General features: G+C 31.9%; 3 protein-coding genes across 11 annotated transcripts; 1 reads left to right on the forward strand and 2 right to left on the reverse strand.

The window, feature by feature from the left end:
- The first annotated feature begins 60 nt into the window (after nt 1-60).
- On the forward strand, nt 61-2,662 carry LOC111417017 (kelch-like protein 5). Of its 2 annotated transcripts, XM_023049162.2 has the most exons (4): nt 61-161; nt 217-480; nt 621-969; nt 1,037-2,662. In XM_023049162.2, the coding sequence occupies exons 2-4, from the start codon at nt 218-220 to the stop codon at nt 2,273-2,275; spliced, it is 1,851 nt and encodes a 616-aa protein (XP_022904930.1). In that variant the 5' UTR covers nt 61-161; nt 217; the 3' UTR covers nt 2,276-2,662. The 2 variants fall into 2 exon arrangements, with proteins under 2 accessions (XP_022904930.1, XP_022904929.1); XM_023049161.2 differs by having other exon boundaries at nt 67-480.
- A 13-nt stretch (nt 2,663-2,675) lies between these two features.
- LOC111417018 (Hermansky-Pudlak syndrome 1 protein) lies at nt 2,676-5,360 on the reverse strand. 3 transcript variants are annotated; one of them, XM_071194796.1, is made up of 9 exons: nt 5,200-5,360; nt 4,943-5,101; nt 4,758-4,892; nt 4,595-4,707; nt 4,301-4,546; nt 3,563-4,244; nt 3,345-3,491; nt 3,097-3,296; nt 2,676-3,048 (listed from the first exon to the last, which is right to left on the reverse strand). In XM_071194796.1, the coding sequence occupies exons 2-9, from the start codon at nt 5,060-5,062 to the stop codon at nt 2,871-2,873; spliced, it is 1,821 nt and encodes a 606-aa protein (XP_071050897.1). In that variant the 5' UTR covers nt 5,063-5,101; nt 5,200-5,360; the 3' UTR covers nt 2,676-2,870. The 3 variants fall into 3 exon arrangements, with proteins under 3 accessions (XP_071050897.1, XP_071050898.1, XP_071050896.1); XM_071194797.1 differs by having other exon boundaries at nt 3,345-3,486; nt 3,564-4,244; nt 4,943-5,138; nt 5,200-5,359; XM_071194795.1 differs by having other exon boundaries at nt 4,943-5,138; nt 5,200-5,359.
- Nucleotides 5,361-6,467: 1,107 nt separating this feature from the next.
- On the reverse strand, nt 6,468-16,635 carry LOC111417007 (Heterogeneous nuclear ribonucleoprotein at 27C). 6 transcript variants are annotated; one of them, XM_023049147.2, is made up of 7 exons: nt 16,528-16,635; nt 15,631-15,834; nt 15,296-15,569; nt 14,573-14,927; nt 14,403-14,492; nt 14,096-14,338; nt 6,468-7,387 (listed from the first exon to the last, which is right to left on the reverse strand). In XM_023049147.2, exons 1-7 carry the CDS (start codon nt 16,545-16,547, stop codon nt 7,044-7,046), a joined length of 1,530 nt encoding a protein of 509 aa, XP_022904915.1. In that variant the 5' UTR covers nt 16,548-16,635; the 3' UTR covers nt 6,468-7,043. The 6 variants fall into 6 exon arrangements, with proteins under 6 accessions (XP_022904915.1, XP_022904914.1, XP_022904913.1 ...); XM_023049146.2 differs by having other exon boundaries at nt 14,403-14,468; nt 16,142-16,547; XM_023049145.2 differs by having other exon boundaries at nt 14,403-14,480; nt 16,142-16,547.
- Between the last annotated feature and the right edge of the window lie 19 nt (nt 16,636-16,654).

A 16,654-nucleotide genomic window follows, 5' to 3' on the forward strand; every position in this document is an offset into this window, starting at 1 on the left:
AATCAATTCATAGATGTCGCTAAAATCATCAAAACTTCCGTCAAACCTCCAACTTTATTATTCCTGTTTTCGATATAGCTACGTATAACGAAACGTTGTTTCTTTGTGTTTTGGAAATGTTTTGGTGTTTTAGACAAAGAAACCATTTCAAACTTGTTTTAGTATGAACCCTACTCATTCTCTATTAATTTAATCTTTAAAACATTTGGTTTAAAGAATGGATTTGAAAACGAACCTAAGCAGTTCGAGTCAAGATTCGATTTCGACGGGAAGTAGCAGCGGAATTGGTGGTAGTGAAAACATTTCGAGAGATTTTAGCCGATTATCTTTGTTCTCGAGTGGATCTCAAGAGGAACAATTTAGATGTGAAGGGCACGCTGAATATAGCTTATCCTGTATGAAGAGATATTTACAGACTGAGGAGCTTTGCGATGTAGTTCTTATTGCGGGGAATAATGGAAAAAGGGTACCTGCACATAGGTAATTGTTTATTCATTGTTGTTAATATTTAATTTTTTTTTACTATAAAAAATAACTATTTTGTAAGATTTTGAAATTTGACATATTGACCTATTGGTTAAGCTGTTTTCAATTTATTAAATAAAAACTTTTATTTTTAGATTAGTACTCTCAGCAGCAAGCGAATATTTTTCGGCAATGTTCACTGGTTCTTTAAGAGAATCTGGCGAACCAGAAATTACATTAAGAGATGTTAACGGAGATGTACTTCAAGCGGTAGTCAATTATTGTTATTCAGGGACGATTGAAATACGGGAAGACAATGTTGAAGTTTTATTAGCAACCGCATGTTTAATGCAACTTCGTAAAGTTGTGGAAGCATGCTCTCGATTTCTAGCACAACAATTACACCCAAGCAATTGTTTAGGAATTGCAGTTTTTGCTGAACATCAATCTTGTAGTTCTTTATTACAAGAAGCCAACGCTTTTACTAGTTTACATTTTATGCAGGTAATCAAATGTTTTGAATGTAACATCAAAATAAATGAAAAAATTTAATAATTCTTATGTATCAAAGGTAATTTGTAATCAAGAATTTCTACAATTATCTGAAGACCAAATTGCTTCATTATTATCCAGCGATGAATTAAATGTTACTTCTGAAGAGAACATATTTCATGCTCTAATGAGCTGGATTGAACATGAACCGGAAACTCGTCGCCCGCATTTACCTCGACTCTTACAATTGGTTAAACTGCCTTTATTGGAACCATCATTTTTGGTTGATCACGTTGAAAACCTAGTCGGAACCAATCCGGAATGTCAAAAATTAATTATGGAGGCGATGAAATGGCATCTCCTCACAGAAAGGCGCCAACACATGGTTTCAGTGCGTACAAGACCGAGAAAAGCAACGTTAGGACGATTATTAGTTGTGGGTGGGATGGATAAAAATAAGGGGGCTACTACAATTGAAAGTTACGATCCAAGATGTGATCATTGGTCTACGGCGCACCATATGAATGGGAGAAGATTACAATTTGGTATTGCTTTAATGGGAGATAAATTATTGGTGGTTGGAGGTCGAGATGGGTTAAAAACGTTAAATACAATGGAATGTTTAGATTTGGAAACGGGTACGTGGACATTATTGTCTCCAATGAATACTTATAGACATGGATTGGGCGTTGCCGTTTTGGGTGGACCTCTTTATGCGGTCGGAGGACACGATGGATGGAGTTATTTGAACACCGTAGAAAGGTATGACCCAATTACTCGTTCTTGGAACTACGTAACCGCTATGCAAAGTCAACGATGTTCCGCTGGCGTTGCTGTTCTAAACGGAAAATTATATGCAGTTGGAGGCCGCGATGGAGCCTCCTGCTTGAGAACGGTTGAATGTTACGACCCACACACAAACAAATGGACTATGTGCGCTTCGATGGCGCGAAGACGGGGTGGCGTTGGAGTCGCGGTTGCAAACGGTTTTTTATACGCATTTGGGGGCCAAGATGCGCCTGCTAATAATCCAGCCGCATCCAGATTCGATTGCGTTGAAAGATACGATCCGGGTACAGATTCTTGGACAACGGTGACGATGCTTTCAACTAAAAGGGATACGGTGGCCGTTTGTTTATTCGGAGATAGATTGGTAGCAATCGGAGGTTATGATGGGAGTCATTATTTACGATCTGTGGAGCAATATGATCCAATTACGAATGAATGGACTATTTTGGCATCATTATTAACCGGTCGAGCTGGGGCTTGTGTTGTACCCGTTAATAACAGCAACAAAGTTATTAATCAAACTAATTGATCCCGCTCAAATTAAAAATCAAATAAGCTCAATATCCTTTATAATTCTAAGTACAAGAGGCTGTTCTTCTTCTAATAATTTCATTTTTACGTATTTATTGGTTGTAATTTAAAAGTAAGTAATACCAATATTAAGAAAAATATTAACAATATTCGTCTTATTATTTTTTCTTGTGTACATCTTAAATCAACATACATATTTTGGTCAAAAATTAATACATTCCTTTTTTGAAAATCACTCTCTGTTATATTTCTTGGTTTTTTTTTTTTAGATAAATGTGATTTCGATGTACAACGATGTGATATATCGAATAAATCGTAGCTATTTTTTTGTAATCTCAATCTTATTTTATATTAAGGGCTCGTAATAAATGGATTTAAACTTTAATATTTAAAAAAAATTGTTTATATTCCTATTTATTAATCTCCTTTACCAATAAATACTTATTTATCTAACATTTTCAATAAATACACCATTTACTTCTACAACACCTGTCAAATTATTTTACAATTGGTAACATGAACAGGGAATTTAGTTTTACCATATTTTCAAATTAATTTGCATGACATTGACAGGTGTAATAAATAAAACTAATCTATAATAAATCAATAGGATGATCTGGATGACCTTTTAATTCCCATATGGTAGCAGACAACCGTCTGGTATGTTCCAAAACGCATTGAGTGGTGACAAGTCCCAAATGGATCGTGTACAACTCGTAACACCGTATTTTTTGTGGCGGCATTTTTGGAAAACAAGCCTCCTTTAAATGTCTTAAAAACCCATTAATTTTAAATAAGTTTCAACTTAAAATAACTCACCGATAATAATCATCACAAAAAGTGCCAGGAATTGGTAACGATCTATTAAAATGCATCGGGGAAACTGTAGGTTTCAAAGGAGATCCGGAAACGTCTTCAAACCACAAGAAATAAGCATAACTAAAAGTCATATCCTTCCAAATGATCGAAGTGTGACCTTCATTAAGGTGCAGTTGGGCGAATTTAATCATTGACCATATCTTAAAAATATTTTTTTATTTTATTCATAATAAGTGATATTTTACTACCTTATTTCTTGTGAGTACCACAATTTCTTCAGTATTAAAATCAATTCCGGGCGCTGTAATACGATGGTTTGTTCGATCCACATAAATGAAGTGAACAAGTCCTGGAAATTCTTCCAAGTACTTATGTATAGTTAGGGAAGAAGTATTTGTAACAACACAATTAAGGAGAAAATAATAAAAAAAGTTAAATAAAAAACAACTTTATAATAAAAAGGATATGATCCTAACGTAAAATTTTTTAACGATTTTACTTTCAAAAAATCTTCATAACTCGATAATTTCTCACAAACCCAATTAGTACATTCACCTAAATGCTCCAAAAAAACTGTATCATTTAATAACACTGTTCCATTGATCGTTATTAAAACCAATAATTCTTTTAAACCATCCAATAAACCACACGTTAAAGATTCCGCCCTTAATAAAGCTTCTGGCGATCGATTTTTAATAAATTCTTGATATTTTTTTCGCATAAACTCCCAAACACCACCCAAATTTTCAATACAACCTTTTAACGAGACGTTTTTTAACTTTTTAATCGCTTCGAATAGCTTTTTAATCGAATTATCCAAATTTTCAAAGGCTGGTTTTAACGTTGAAACATTTCTTTGTATTTGAACCAATTGCATGGAGTGTAAATTTGAGAATGCATCATATAAACTACCGGAAACAACCGCACTTCCAGTTTCAATAAAAAACACTAAGTTGATGTTTTCGCATATTTCACGGATATAAATGTTGTATGGGATACATTTAGGAGTTTGATCGTTTCCAGATAATAAAATTTCATGAGATGAATTATTTAAAATCTCAGAGTTGTCTTTGGGCTCGTTTTTATTGATTTCGCAAAGTAGGATTGAAAATAATATATCTGCTGATGATAAATCTTTTGCTTTTTGCCTAAAAAAAGCAAAAGTATTTATATTAAACTATATTACAAAGAAAAATGAATTTACGTTGAATATAACCCCAAAAATTTGTTATTAACCATCAACAATCCATGAATTTTTGTATACTCAGTCAAATTTTGTAATTTATCCACCGATTCACGCAAAATCTGAACGGTAGTTTTTGTTAAATCAACATTAACCAAAAGCTGCTCAATTGCCTCGATAAATATCGCTTGATCATTCAATGTTAAATAATTCCAAGTATCGATTAAACGAGTCATAAGATTCGCTTTATTTTCATCTGTTTTTAATCTAAAACAATTTAAAAGTAAATAACATAATTATTAAAAAATAACTTACATCAATATATTTGGGCCGCAAACATATCGTGCCAATGTAACACAAACACTCAAATATTTCGCCATAGTAAATGAATTATCATTTGAAACATACATAAATAAATATCCCATATACTAAAATAAATTTCTTTTTTAGTTTAAACATCATATTAATAATAACTTACATCCTCAAAAGTTAAATTAATATCCTTTTGGCACTGAATTGATGTGTACGAATTCCCAAACTGGCAATTCATGATCCGATGAGACGTTACAATGGGAGAGAAAATTTGTACAAGGACATTGGCGCATATCTCCGACTTTAACATAACAATTAATAAGATATAAAATATAATTAAGGTTAAGTTACCTCTTCTCCCGTAATCAATCCCTGGTTTCTTGCGAATATTTTAACATGCTCAATGAATTTCTCATCGTATTTTGAGTATATCACATCGTTTGTATGATCGAAAATTATTACGCACTTCATTTTCACGATGTTATTAATATTTACTTTAAAAATATTCTTCTAAATACGAAAACAAAATCATAGGTTATGATATAACCTATAAAAGTAAAAATTATATACTTAATAATAAAATTATCAACTTAATCGACTACATTTACCTCTAATAGGATAATCAACTAAATATTATTCTTGATTTATTTACATATTCCTAATAAAATCTTTTCTAATTGCAAGTTTAATTTATTGATTTTATGAAATGACAGAACCTCAAATTGCAGAATAAACAGAGTGAAGCTTGCGATCAGTGGCGTACTTGTAAAATGTAATTATTTATTAAAGTAAATAATGTATTGCAACGATTTTGATTAAATAAAATTAATGAATTTTCATTTTTTAATAGAGTAAAAGATACAATTTAATAAAAATCATTTTTTTATTAACGTCGAGATTAAAATGGACGCCACTGATTTCAAGCGGAATTAAACGCCAAAATTGTAATTAAAACTTCGATGCAAATGCGACAAACTTGGAAAGTTTTACTTGTTATTTCCTTTTCTTCTTATTATTAGAGACACATTCCTGTTTGTCAAGCCTTATGTTTGGACTTTACTATGCAGACGAGGAGAACCGGCTCTGTGCCCATCTCTTGAGCGGTCGCTCATACATGCATATTCTGGCCAATCTCCTCTCATCCATTCTTTCCACATACTCCTTCCACCTTTTCTTTTTTTTGTCCATTTTACTATATCCTGTATGTTAGGTACATCTTTCTCTGATAGAGGTGTTGGTCTGCCTATCTCGCAGTGTCACATTCAACACAGATCTCAAGACTTCAAAACTATACCTAGAACTAGAATCATTCGGGTTTAGCCGTCTTTAGAGACGAATGGCTAAACCCGAGTGTTTCTAGATCTAGGTATAGTGTTAGTGTAAAACTAGAACCAACACTAGACCTAGAATCGAATGGAATGTAGTGTTAGTACTAGTTTTACACTTGCACTGTCACTAGATGCTAGTTAGCATTAGATTATGCTGAATTGTTGTATATTGTTATTGAACTAAGACTAGAACTAACACTAGACCTTGAAAGTTTCTGAAGACGCTTGGCTAAATAAGAATGTTTCTAGTTCTGGTGTTAGTTGTAGTTTTAATTGTTATTAAGCGCTAAATTGTTGTCTATTTTTATTGAACTAAAAGTATAAGTTTGTCGCAGTTGTAGCGAATTAATATCTTTGCTATTAATTAAATATTTCTTAAATCAAAACTTAGTAATAAAAATTTTAAACAATAAAAAATATACCCTTAAAATTGTTAATTTTAATAAAAACTCGGCATCAAGAAACTATATTTTCTTCAATCAATTTCTTGATCCCGATTTTTTCTTGGATACTAATTAGGATAACTGGTTTAAAAATAAATATTAAACTAAACTAAATTTACGTTTATTACTACGCCTTACTACACCAGCAATAATAATTATATTGAACAAATACATAGTAAAGATCCGAATTTAAAAGAAACGTAAAAAAACGGCAATAATGTAGCCAAATTAGTAAATTTTTTTCTTCGGAAAGAAAAGAAAAAGAAACTGACTAAATACTAAAAAAACACAACAAAACTGAAAAAAATAATAACACGATTGATAATATTTGCTGTTGTTCGGTACTTGTTATAAATTATATTTTGTTACTGAGTTTTATTATGGTACGTAGATGAATTTTATTATCATTTTTTTTATTATTATTTTTTTTTCATTTCCACGTTGTGTTCGATCTCGTAACTTCACACGAATTTTTTCTTTTTGACCGTTAAATCATAATTAATTAAAATTTATTTTTAAAATTAATTAATAATTATAAAGTTACGAGTCCGAACTATGCTGGAAATATTATTTTTTGTAATACAAAATTGATGTGAGGTGTGACACTCGTTCTCTTGCTCGGAATGGATTCGGGTGGATGATAATCGTTCAATTCATTTTTCTTTTTCGAGGGTAGGTTATCTATCGCCTATACGGGTGGTACGGCTGTGACGGGTTATTGTACGAGGAGCCTCTCTGCGGTCCCCCAGCATAAGAATCTCCGCCGGCCGCCGTGTAGTCACCTACGGATGCAGAGGAACAATTCAAATTCCCTCGTTTACCCTTGCTATTGTTGTTGATCGTTGTCGGTGAATCGGCGGTAGTCGTCGATGTTGACGGCGTTATCATCGTCGTCGTCGTAGTCGATGTCGAGGATGACGAAGAGGATTTATATTGAGGAACACTGTAGGTCTGGTTGTTGTTGTTGTTGGGGTAGTGAAGGTGATGGTGGTGATGGAAGACTTCGACGATCTGCTCGCTTGGTACTGTGAACAGAACGACGGGGACAAAGGCGTTTTTTGGATAAGAGGACGAAGATTTATTTGTTTTGGGAAAAATCATCTAATAAATTTAAAAAAATATAATCACCTCTTTAACGCACATTCATTTTACACTAAATATTAATTCAAATTTAAAACAAATCCAAACAATCAATTTTAATTAAACGTCAAATGTGACGTTTAAATTCATAATGTGTATGAGGGTTACCAACGCATAACTTTGAAAATGAATTTGCTGTTAAATTAAATTGGATTTGATTTAAACGATTTAATTTGTAAGATTTTGTGCGTGAAGGAGTTAAAAAGAGGGGGTGTCTGAGTAAAAGCAAACACACCAACGCTGATATCATGTATTTTTAATATAGATTTAATAGATCGTGACCCCCATCGCTCCCCCTTAAAAATAAGGGAGCGTGAAGACTACGAGGTACATCGTACTACGCCTTTCCCCAACTAATTTTGGGGGGCTGGGCGCCTTAAGTAAAATTCCTGTTTATTATTATTAATCATTCATCTAAGATCATGCTAAAAGTATATTGTTACCATATTTTATGTATATTATGTATGTATATATTTATATAATTAATAACTACCCCAAATACAAATGCACTACTAATATTAATTGTAATTAATTAATTTTTAATCAGTTATATTTATATATATATGTATTATTATCGTTACCATAATAATAATAGTAGTAATATTAATAATAATTAAAGTATGTATATTTATATATGTATGTATATGCGTTTATTTATTGATTAAATATTTAAAAACGCCCTACTTGCGAACCAGGTCTCGAGATATAACAACTATTTATTATTAACTTTTCATTTCTCTCTTTTTAATTAATTATTTTTCCTCTTTAAACTCTCTACGTCTATATATATATAGTTATTTAATGTTTCATTACCATTAAGTGATCGTAATAATCATCGTGTGTGAGGGGGAAATAATTTTCCAATAAAGAAAAATTAAAAAGTTTAGGAAAGAAAACATGGTCTAAAAAATGATGGATATATATGTACCTACGTGTCAAATAAACGAAATTATTTAATTATAAATGGGACATAGGCGCAATTTATATTGATAATTAGTTCTTTTGCGTATTTAACAGGTTCACTACTATAAAAAACCGAAAACGATAAAAAAATATTAATTTAAAAAATTTTAAAACGTCAAAATGACGTTTATAATTCAAAAAAAAAAAAGTTCTAATAAAGTTAATTTCAAATGTCAAAATGACGTTTCTAAATTTTAAATGAATACTTTTTATCGTTTCTTATTGAGTTTTATATAAAAGCGTCCCAAGTTGATGGTTTCTTTTCACTTTTAATTCGAATAGTAACTATTATTTTCGTACTTATGAATTACAAAACAAACTCCCGCGTTTTTTTTTATTTTACATTCTTTTTTCGTTTTTTAACATTACTAGACACCTAAAATACAAATTCATCACACTCATATATTAAATATACAAATACAGTGAAATTCCCCTAATTCGAACTTCTATATTTCGAATTATTATCGTAAGTCGAATAATTTTCGAAAGCTGAAGCTTTACTATGGAATTACTTCACCTCTAACTACAATATGCCGAATTTTTCAAAGAATAAACTATTTGAAACCGTTCTGTAAGGCAACTTTTTTTTAGTCCAGTGAATTTAAGATTCAAACTAGCGCTGAATGAAAATTGAAACTAACACTAGACCTTGAACTAGGAACGTTCGGGTGTAGCCCTGCGTCTCTTAAGTCGGCTAAAGCCGAATGTTTCTAGTTCTAGGTCTAGTGTTAGTACTAGTGACAGCGTTAGATAGCGCTAGTTAGCATTAGCATTACGCTGAATTGTTGTATATTAATGAACTAAAACTAGAACTAACACTAGTCCTAAAACTAGAAAGCGTTTGAACTAAACACGAATGTTTCCAGTTCTAGGTCTAATTTTACACTAACACTGTAACTATGTAGTGCAAGTGTAAAACTAGAACTAACACTATACTTAGAACTAAAATCATTCGAGTTTAACCATCTTTAGAGCCGCACGGCTAAACCCGAATGATGCTAGTTCTAGTTTTAATTGTTATTCAGCGCTAAATTGTTGTATATTTTTATTTAAATAGCTGAAAGGTTAAATTAATCAATTAAAGGTTCTAATTGTCTCCCTTAGCGATTCGAGTTGGGGGAATTTCACTGTAGTTCATAAACGGTTTTTCTTTAATCAACGATCGATTTCTTTTTATAATCATTTATTTTAAATTAATTAAGGTATTAATTACTTAATAAAGCTTGAGCAACACGATCGATCTATTTATTTATTTTTTAGTAAATAGAAAACTTGCAGTCTATAAAAACTCTCAAAAGGGGATATAATATTATTTATCAAGTTAATTGAAATTATGAAATCACCGGATTTACTTAATTCATTTACTTTTAAATCGATATTCACTAATTCCAACAATTAAATATGGAAAACTATAAAAAACTTAATTTTACTTGTATCTTTTTCATTAAACTTTTATACTTAGCAGTTTGTAAGGTTTTCTTTGTATTTTTTATCTGTACATCAGTCTGGAATTCGTGTCTAAATCATTAATCTTTTAGAATTACATTTCGTACGAATCTAACAACTTGAATCAATTATTTTAATTATAATTAAAACTATTCGCGACTTTTAGTTACTTTAATCAGTTTTCTTAAGAAAAATTAATTTTCGGTTTCTCTAAAACTCTATTTTATAAATGTATAATTCTCATAAACACGTATGTATATTATAATATATTCGTGTGTTTCTTTGTTTATTATTTACTCTTTCTAATTAATTATATTTATCCTTTTTGATTGATGTTGAGTCAAATTTCGACTCGAAAAAAGCAACCTTTAACCTTTAAAGAGTTTAAGTCTAGCCTATATAGTGTACTGTAACAGTTTAATTATACATATAATATACGATATTAATTGATAAAATTTTCCTATTTGTCCACCATTTTTAATTTAATTTAAATTTAACGTGTTACTTCTTTTTCTCTCGTTATTTTTATTTTTCGTCTAAACAAATAAGGCAACCTTTTTGTTCATTTTTCACAATTGCTTTTTTTTTAGTTTATCATTTTATATCTGCTATTTTATTTTTAGACTCGATTTGTTTTTGGGAAATGCACGCATTTTAATTTAAATTTTAAAATTAAATTCAATCGAAATTTAAAAATAACCTTTAAGGTACTTTTTTAAAACGTCAATTTTGATGTCCATTACATTTTAATTGCAGAAAATAAGGATTGGCATCTTTTTCGTAGTACAAACAATTATTGTTTGGGACTTGATGATGGGTTCCGGACTAAGAAATATCCTCTTTAAATCATATTTTACTTTAAACTAAATTCCATTTAATTTAAGAGATGAGTTTGATGTGAAGAAATTAATACAACGAGTTAATCGGGGTTGAGCCAATTTTAATTATTCCCGATTAAGGGAAATGTTAGTATTAATCCCATTTGGTATAAAAAGAAGTTGGGGGAACTAATTAAAGAAGAAGCCATCAAATAGGTTGAGAGTTGTGACTTATTAACATAAGCAATTATATATAATTTAAGTTTCAAGATTTATCGAAGGATTTTTGATATTCATGGCTTAAAACAAACCAAAATTAGAATAAACCGAGACCTTTAAAAAAGTGCATTAAAAAGTTTTAATATCTACCAAAAATATTTAAATTGATTCTGCGTGCACATTTATAATTTTACACCTCTAAATACATATATTTATCGTTTAAGCTTTCTATTTCGTAAGAAGTAGGTTCGTTTGATAACTAATATCTTTATACCAAAAAAGTATTTCTTTTGAGAGAGAAAGAAAGGAAGTTATTTTAATTTCTTTCAAGTTGTCCTCGACTTATTTCTAGCATTAAATTACTAAAATACTATTTACCATTTTTCAACAAATTAATAAAACATTAAGGTAATCTAGATTAAACTAGAAAAAAAATCGATGTTTTGAATAAATCGTATTAAAAATTAGTTAGTTAAAAATGCATAGTAATAACAATAATATTCCTGTTTTTTTTTTGGGTGAAGTAATAATAAATATTGGTAAAAAACGGAATAAGAAATGCTTATTTAACAATAATATTCCTAATTGATTTTTCAGATTTAAATTAATTTAATAATAAAAGGATGATTTTTTGGTTGATGTCGAATTAAAAAAAATTATAAAAAGACGTCAAGGACCACCTATTATTATATGTATATAGTAAAATGTAGGGTTTTATATAATAAGATCAATGAAGATTAGATAGACATATATATATTTGTTTTTAAATGCGGCGGCGACGACGACGACGTTTTTGGCTTCTTTTAATTAATTGATTATTTTTTTACGATAAAATCGGGGCAGAACAGACGGACAGACAAACAATTAGTAATTTCATCTAAAATTAAGGTATTTTCTTTGCATATTTTTTTTTCTAAAAACCGTCTTTACGCGTATTAGTTAAGGCTTATTCTTACAATAATAAATGGGAACAAAAATAATTTCCGAACAAAAAAAAAAAAAAAGAAAGATTGAAATAAAAATAACTTTTCGTTAAATTAAAAAGAATTAAAAAAATAAAATCACAACCACAAAATTATTAGATTAATCAAAAAAATAATTAATAAATACTTATGATACTTATATTTTTTTTTCTTGTGTCTCTGTTTTTGCTATTTTTATACAATTGTTTTTTATCTATAAATATAGACATATGAACAATTAATTAATTAATTTTAAATATTTATCTATTTCTATATATATATGTATATATACGATTTTTTACCATTTTTTTTACTTAATTTAAACATAAGGCCCCCGAACATTTTGTATCTTGTATTATCCGCATTTTTTTCTATTATTTAGTACTTAACTAACACAATAAGACGATTCGTTTTTATTTTAAAAATTTCCCTAATATTTTATAATAATTAAATAAATAGATAAGAACGCAGTTATAGTAGTAGTAGTAAATGTAGAATCAGTCGATAGGAAATCTATCATTGTACAAAACTATTATTAGTTTAATTAAAAAAAAGAGAAGCAGCAGCAGCTCTTTAATACGACCGTATATTAATTTATAATCACCACAAAATATACTGTCGTATTTATATTTTTTAAACAATCGCATTTTTTAATATATACTTCTATCTTTAAATATATAATATATATATATATCAATACATTATTTAGATGATAATCTATTACAGCCAGATCATTTTCCTATCTACTTAATAACGTTAAAGAACTCTTTCTATTCTCTTCTATTTAAATAGTGGTTGTGCATTTATTTAAAAAACATTATTTATGTGTATCGGCGGAGCGTCCACCAAAATTTAATTCAATTAAACAATTAATTAACAATAAAAAAAAATATTTTTTACAGACTAGAAGCAGACAGGTCAAATTATTAACTTACTTTTTATAATTAAGTATTACTTATTTAAAATTACTTATTTAATCATTATTGTAAATGCATCTTTTTTTATATACACAACGTTAAAAACTATTTTTTAGCTTAGAAAATGAACGTGCGAAAGATAAAACACAAAATGGATCATTTCGAGGGACGCTCCTCAAAGATTAAAAAAAATAATAAGGAAAATTATGCAATAATAATAATAATAATAATTAAAAGAACAAATTAATAATAAAAACAAGGGAAAATGAATAAATTTACAAGTACACCTACATAGTTTTTTTTTATAAAAAAATTCAATATTAGCGTCTAGATTTTTCGATCGTAATCATTTTTTTAATTAATTATTATATACCCTTAACAAGTTGAGCAGTGCGCTTAAAATTAGTCAACATGTTGTTGCCGTTCAGTCTGTCTGGACGTCGCGTCGTGCGCCTCCTTTAAAAAACTTTAAATCGCGTCAATTATTTAATTAAATACTAAGAAAAAGAAATTAATGTTCAATAAATCATTCCCCTAATCAATTTCATTCATTTATTACGTTATATCAAGTAAGCAACGCGCGTAGAGCTTTTAATTTTCTTTCATTTTTTTCTTCGTTAATAATAATTGCTTCCATGTATATAATATATATATATATATATATAGATATATATCGATTATTTTTTAGCATACGTCATCATAATACCAAGCATTAAAATTATAAACTCAATTAAAACGCTGCACTGATAATCTAAGCCTATCCCAATTGAGAATGTAATTTAAAGGCTTGGTAGGTTAAACAAAAATGTTTTGTAAGATATTTTATCTTTTGATTGTTTAAGTTCGAACTTTTAACTATAATAATTGAAAAAAAAATTAGATTGGCTTTTGCGAAAATTGCAATACTCTAATAATAGATAAAAACATGAATCAGAACAACATATATATGTCCGTCTAATCGGCATAATTGATTTTAGCATTGGGATGATGGGTAACGGCGGCGAGGACGGCCCCGTTAGCAGCAGCGGCGGCGGCCCTTTTTTTCCAACTGCCGCCGCTACCACCATGCTGACCATGCTGATGGTGATTATTGTGGTTATGTTGGTGGTGGTGGTGTTGTTGGTGGCCGTTACTAGTGCTACTAGCGGGCGGCTCCGTTTTATTGGGAGCCGCCGTGCCGTCGCTCTCAAAAACGGCGGAGGAAGAAGAACAAGAAGAAGGTTGTCAAGAGGTGGGCCACTCTTTAAAATCATTGAAATGTTTAGCACCTGCGTTGGGCGGCTGCGACGAGTACCCTCCGACCTGGCTCCCCGCGTCGCTGCTGTACGACCGCGTAGGAGGTCCGTAACCTGCGTCCGCCGCCGCGTTGTACGATCCATACGCGTAGCTGCTGTAATCAGAGCCCGGTTTCGAATTCGCCGTGGACGACGTCATGTTCGGTGGGGCATTTGGCGTTGCGGGACCTCCTGGACCCGATTGTTGTCTGGAGTACATATCCCCCGTTATATACGCTACCAAACCAAAAATTATCTCAATTATTAAAATCTCAACAATCGAAATATAATTTCTTATTACCAGATGGTCCAGTTGATTGGCTGTTCTGCGGCATATTCCAACTGTTCCAACTGGCCGCTCCGCTACCTGTACCAGGTCCTACAATCAATCCTACACGTCACTCGACAAAAAATAACGCTCGGCGACGGCGTCGAACGACGCGAACGCTCGCCGGGCGCTCCAAAACCCACCGTAAGACCCGTAGCCCTGCTGTTGCGGTGGTCCGCCATAGTTGTTTCCCCACTGCGGCGGTGGACCTTGAGGCGCCGGCGGAGCGCCCCACCCCGTATATGATCCTGGACCGGAAGGGGTGCCGTAGCCGGCGTAACTCTGCTGCTGTGGAGATGTCCCCCAGCCCTGATAACTTTGCATCATATTTGGACCCATTGGAGCTCCTAAATTCATCGGCGGTCCACCCATCTGCCCATTTGGTCCTTGCATCATTCCCATCGGCGTTTGAGGAGGTCCCCAAGTTGAAGATGGATCAGCTGCACCCATTTTTGCCCCTCCAGATCCATCGCGCGGCTCTGCTTTCTTAATCTCAACCTTAAATTACAATTAATTAATGCACTTAAAAAAAAATTAACCCTTTACAATCAAATACAATATAGCTTGTATAGATAGGAATTCATATCAAGGCTGATACTTATTATGATATAAAAAGTAGGAAAAGCAATTTTCAATCAATTTCGAAAATAATCGAGGTTTAGGTTCAAAATTAATTGTGATGATCGAGCGCCATCTATTAATCAGTAACGGGACTTTCTTACAAGTTATTTGACAAACGTAACCCATCATCAAACTATTAACAGTAATACAACACTCAAGATATCTTTAATTTACTTTTTGACATTTTCAAAAATATCTTAAGGAAAAAAATAACCTTCGTCATAAAATACTGTAAGAGATAATACCTGTTTCCCATTCAGATTAACAAAATGCTCTTGCACGCAACGGTCAACCGATTCTTCGTCTTCAAAAGATAAGAACCCAAATCCGCGCGATTTCTTTTTTTCTTGATCATACATAATAACCACCTCCATAACTTTACCAAAACGAGTGAAAAAAGTCCGCAAATCTGTCTCCGTAACGTTTGATGGGAGCCCACCCAAAAAAACTTTTGGATAACCACCACCCTTTTTCGGTTTTTGAAGAGTTCTTGGATTGCAAGGTTTCGGATCAATAGTTCTAAACGATCAAATAAGTATAAATCAATAAAAATCAATTGAAATGAGTCGATAAAAATTACCTTCCGTCAAGTGTATGTGGTCCATTTTGTAGAACGACCGAGACATTACTCGGATCGGCGAATGTGACAAAACCGAAACCTCGCGATCGGCCCGATTCCGCATTTTTCATGACCACACAGTCGATCACTTCGCCATATCTCGAGAAATACCGTTGCAGGTTGTCTTGGGATGTTTCCCAAGACAGGCCCCCAACAAACAGTTTGCTAAAATTAAAAAAAAATGAAATTATAAAAATGTAAGGTTAGAATTGAAACGAGTCATCGTCGGTAGCGTTTCTTGACCGCTACACGGTTCGCGTCATCGGTATCAGGTATGTTTGGGTCGTTGAACGCCGCGCGATTATAATACAAGATGGAATTGTAGACGAAATTAAATAAATAAAAAGATATTAAGTGTAAAAATGTTGGTGTTGAAAGAAATCGGAGTGATTGTAAAAATGAAAAATGAAAAACGCGTGGTTTCGACCGTTTAGATTTAGCGTACGTGTACTCGTAATGCGGAATTAAATACCCTTTTTCGTCGTCGTCCATATCTTGCGGTACCCTCAACATTCGCATAATACACCTAAACCCAACCACCGTCGGTCCGTTTCCTCTCGTTTTCTCTTTTCTGACTTCTCTTTAACATGTACAAACCGAACGACCGACCGAACGCTTACGTTTACTCGAACAGAAAAAAAACCGACAAATGGCAGCCGGACGACTTCCGTCAGTGTGGTTCGACTAAAACCCGGATAAGACGCGCAGTGTATTTCCAGACGCCGCCGCTATGATTACCAATAGAACTCTTCCCGTGTGGACACAACACCGTGGCGAGATTTTTACATAATAGTTTTTAACCGTTTTAGAATTACTTTTAACCCCGTTTACTAACGAAACGTTTCCTCCGCAACTTACCCGTACTCGTAATCGTCCATACTTTCTATCTATATTAATCCCTTAACACTAAACTTAAAAGTAACTATTAAAGCTAAACGTTAAGAACTATCCTAATTAAGAGCTACTGTAGGAATACGCGGACATG

Source organism: Onthophagus taurus, chromosome 3, assembly GCF_036711975.1.
Source record: "Onthophagus taurus isolate NC chromosome 3, IU_Otau_3.0, whole genome shotgun sequence".
Classification (NCBI taxonomy): Eukaryota; Metazoa; Arthropoda; class Insecta; order Coleoptera; family Scarabaeidae; genus Onthophagus; species Onthophagus taurus.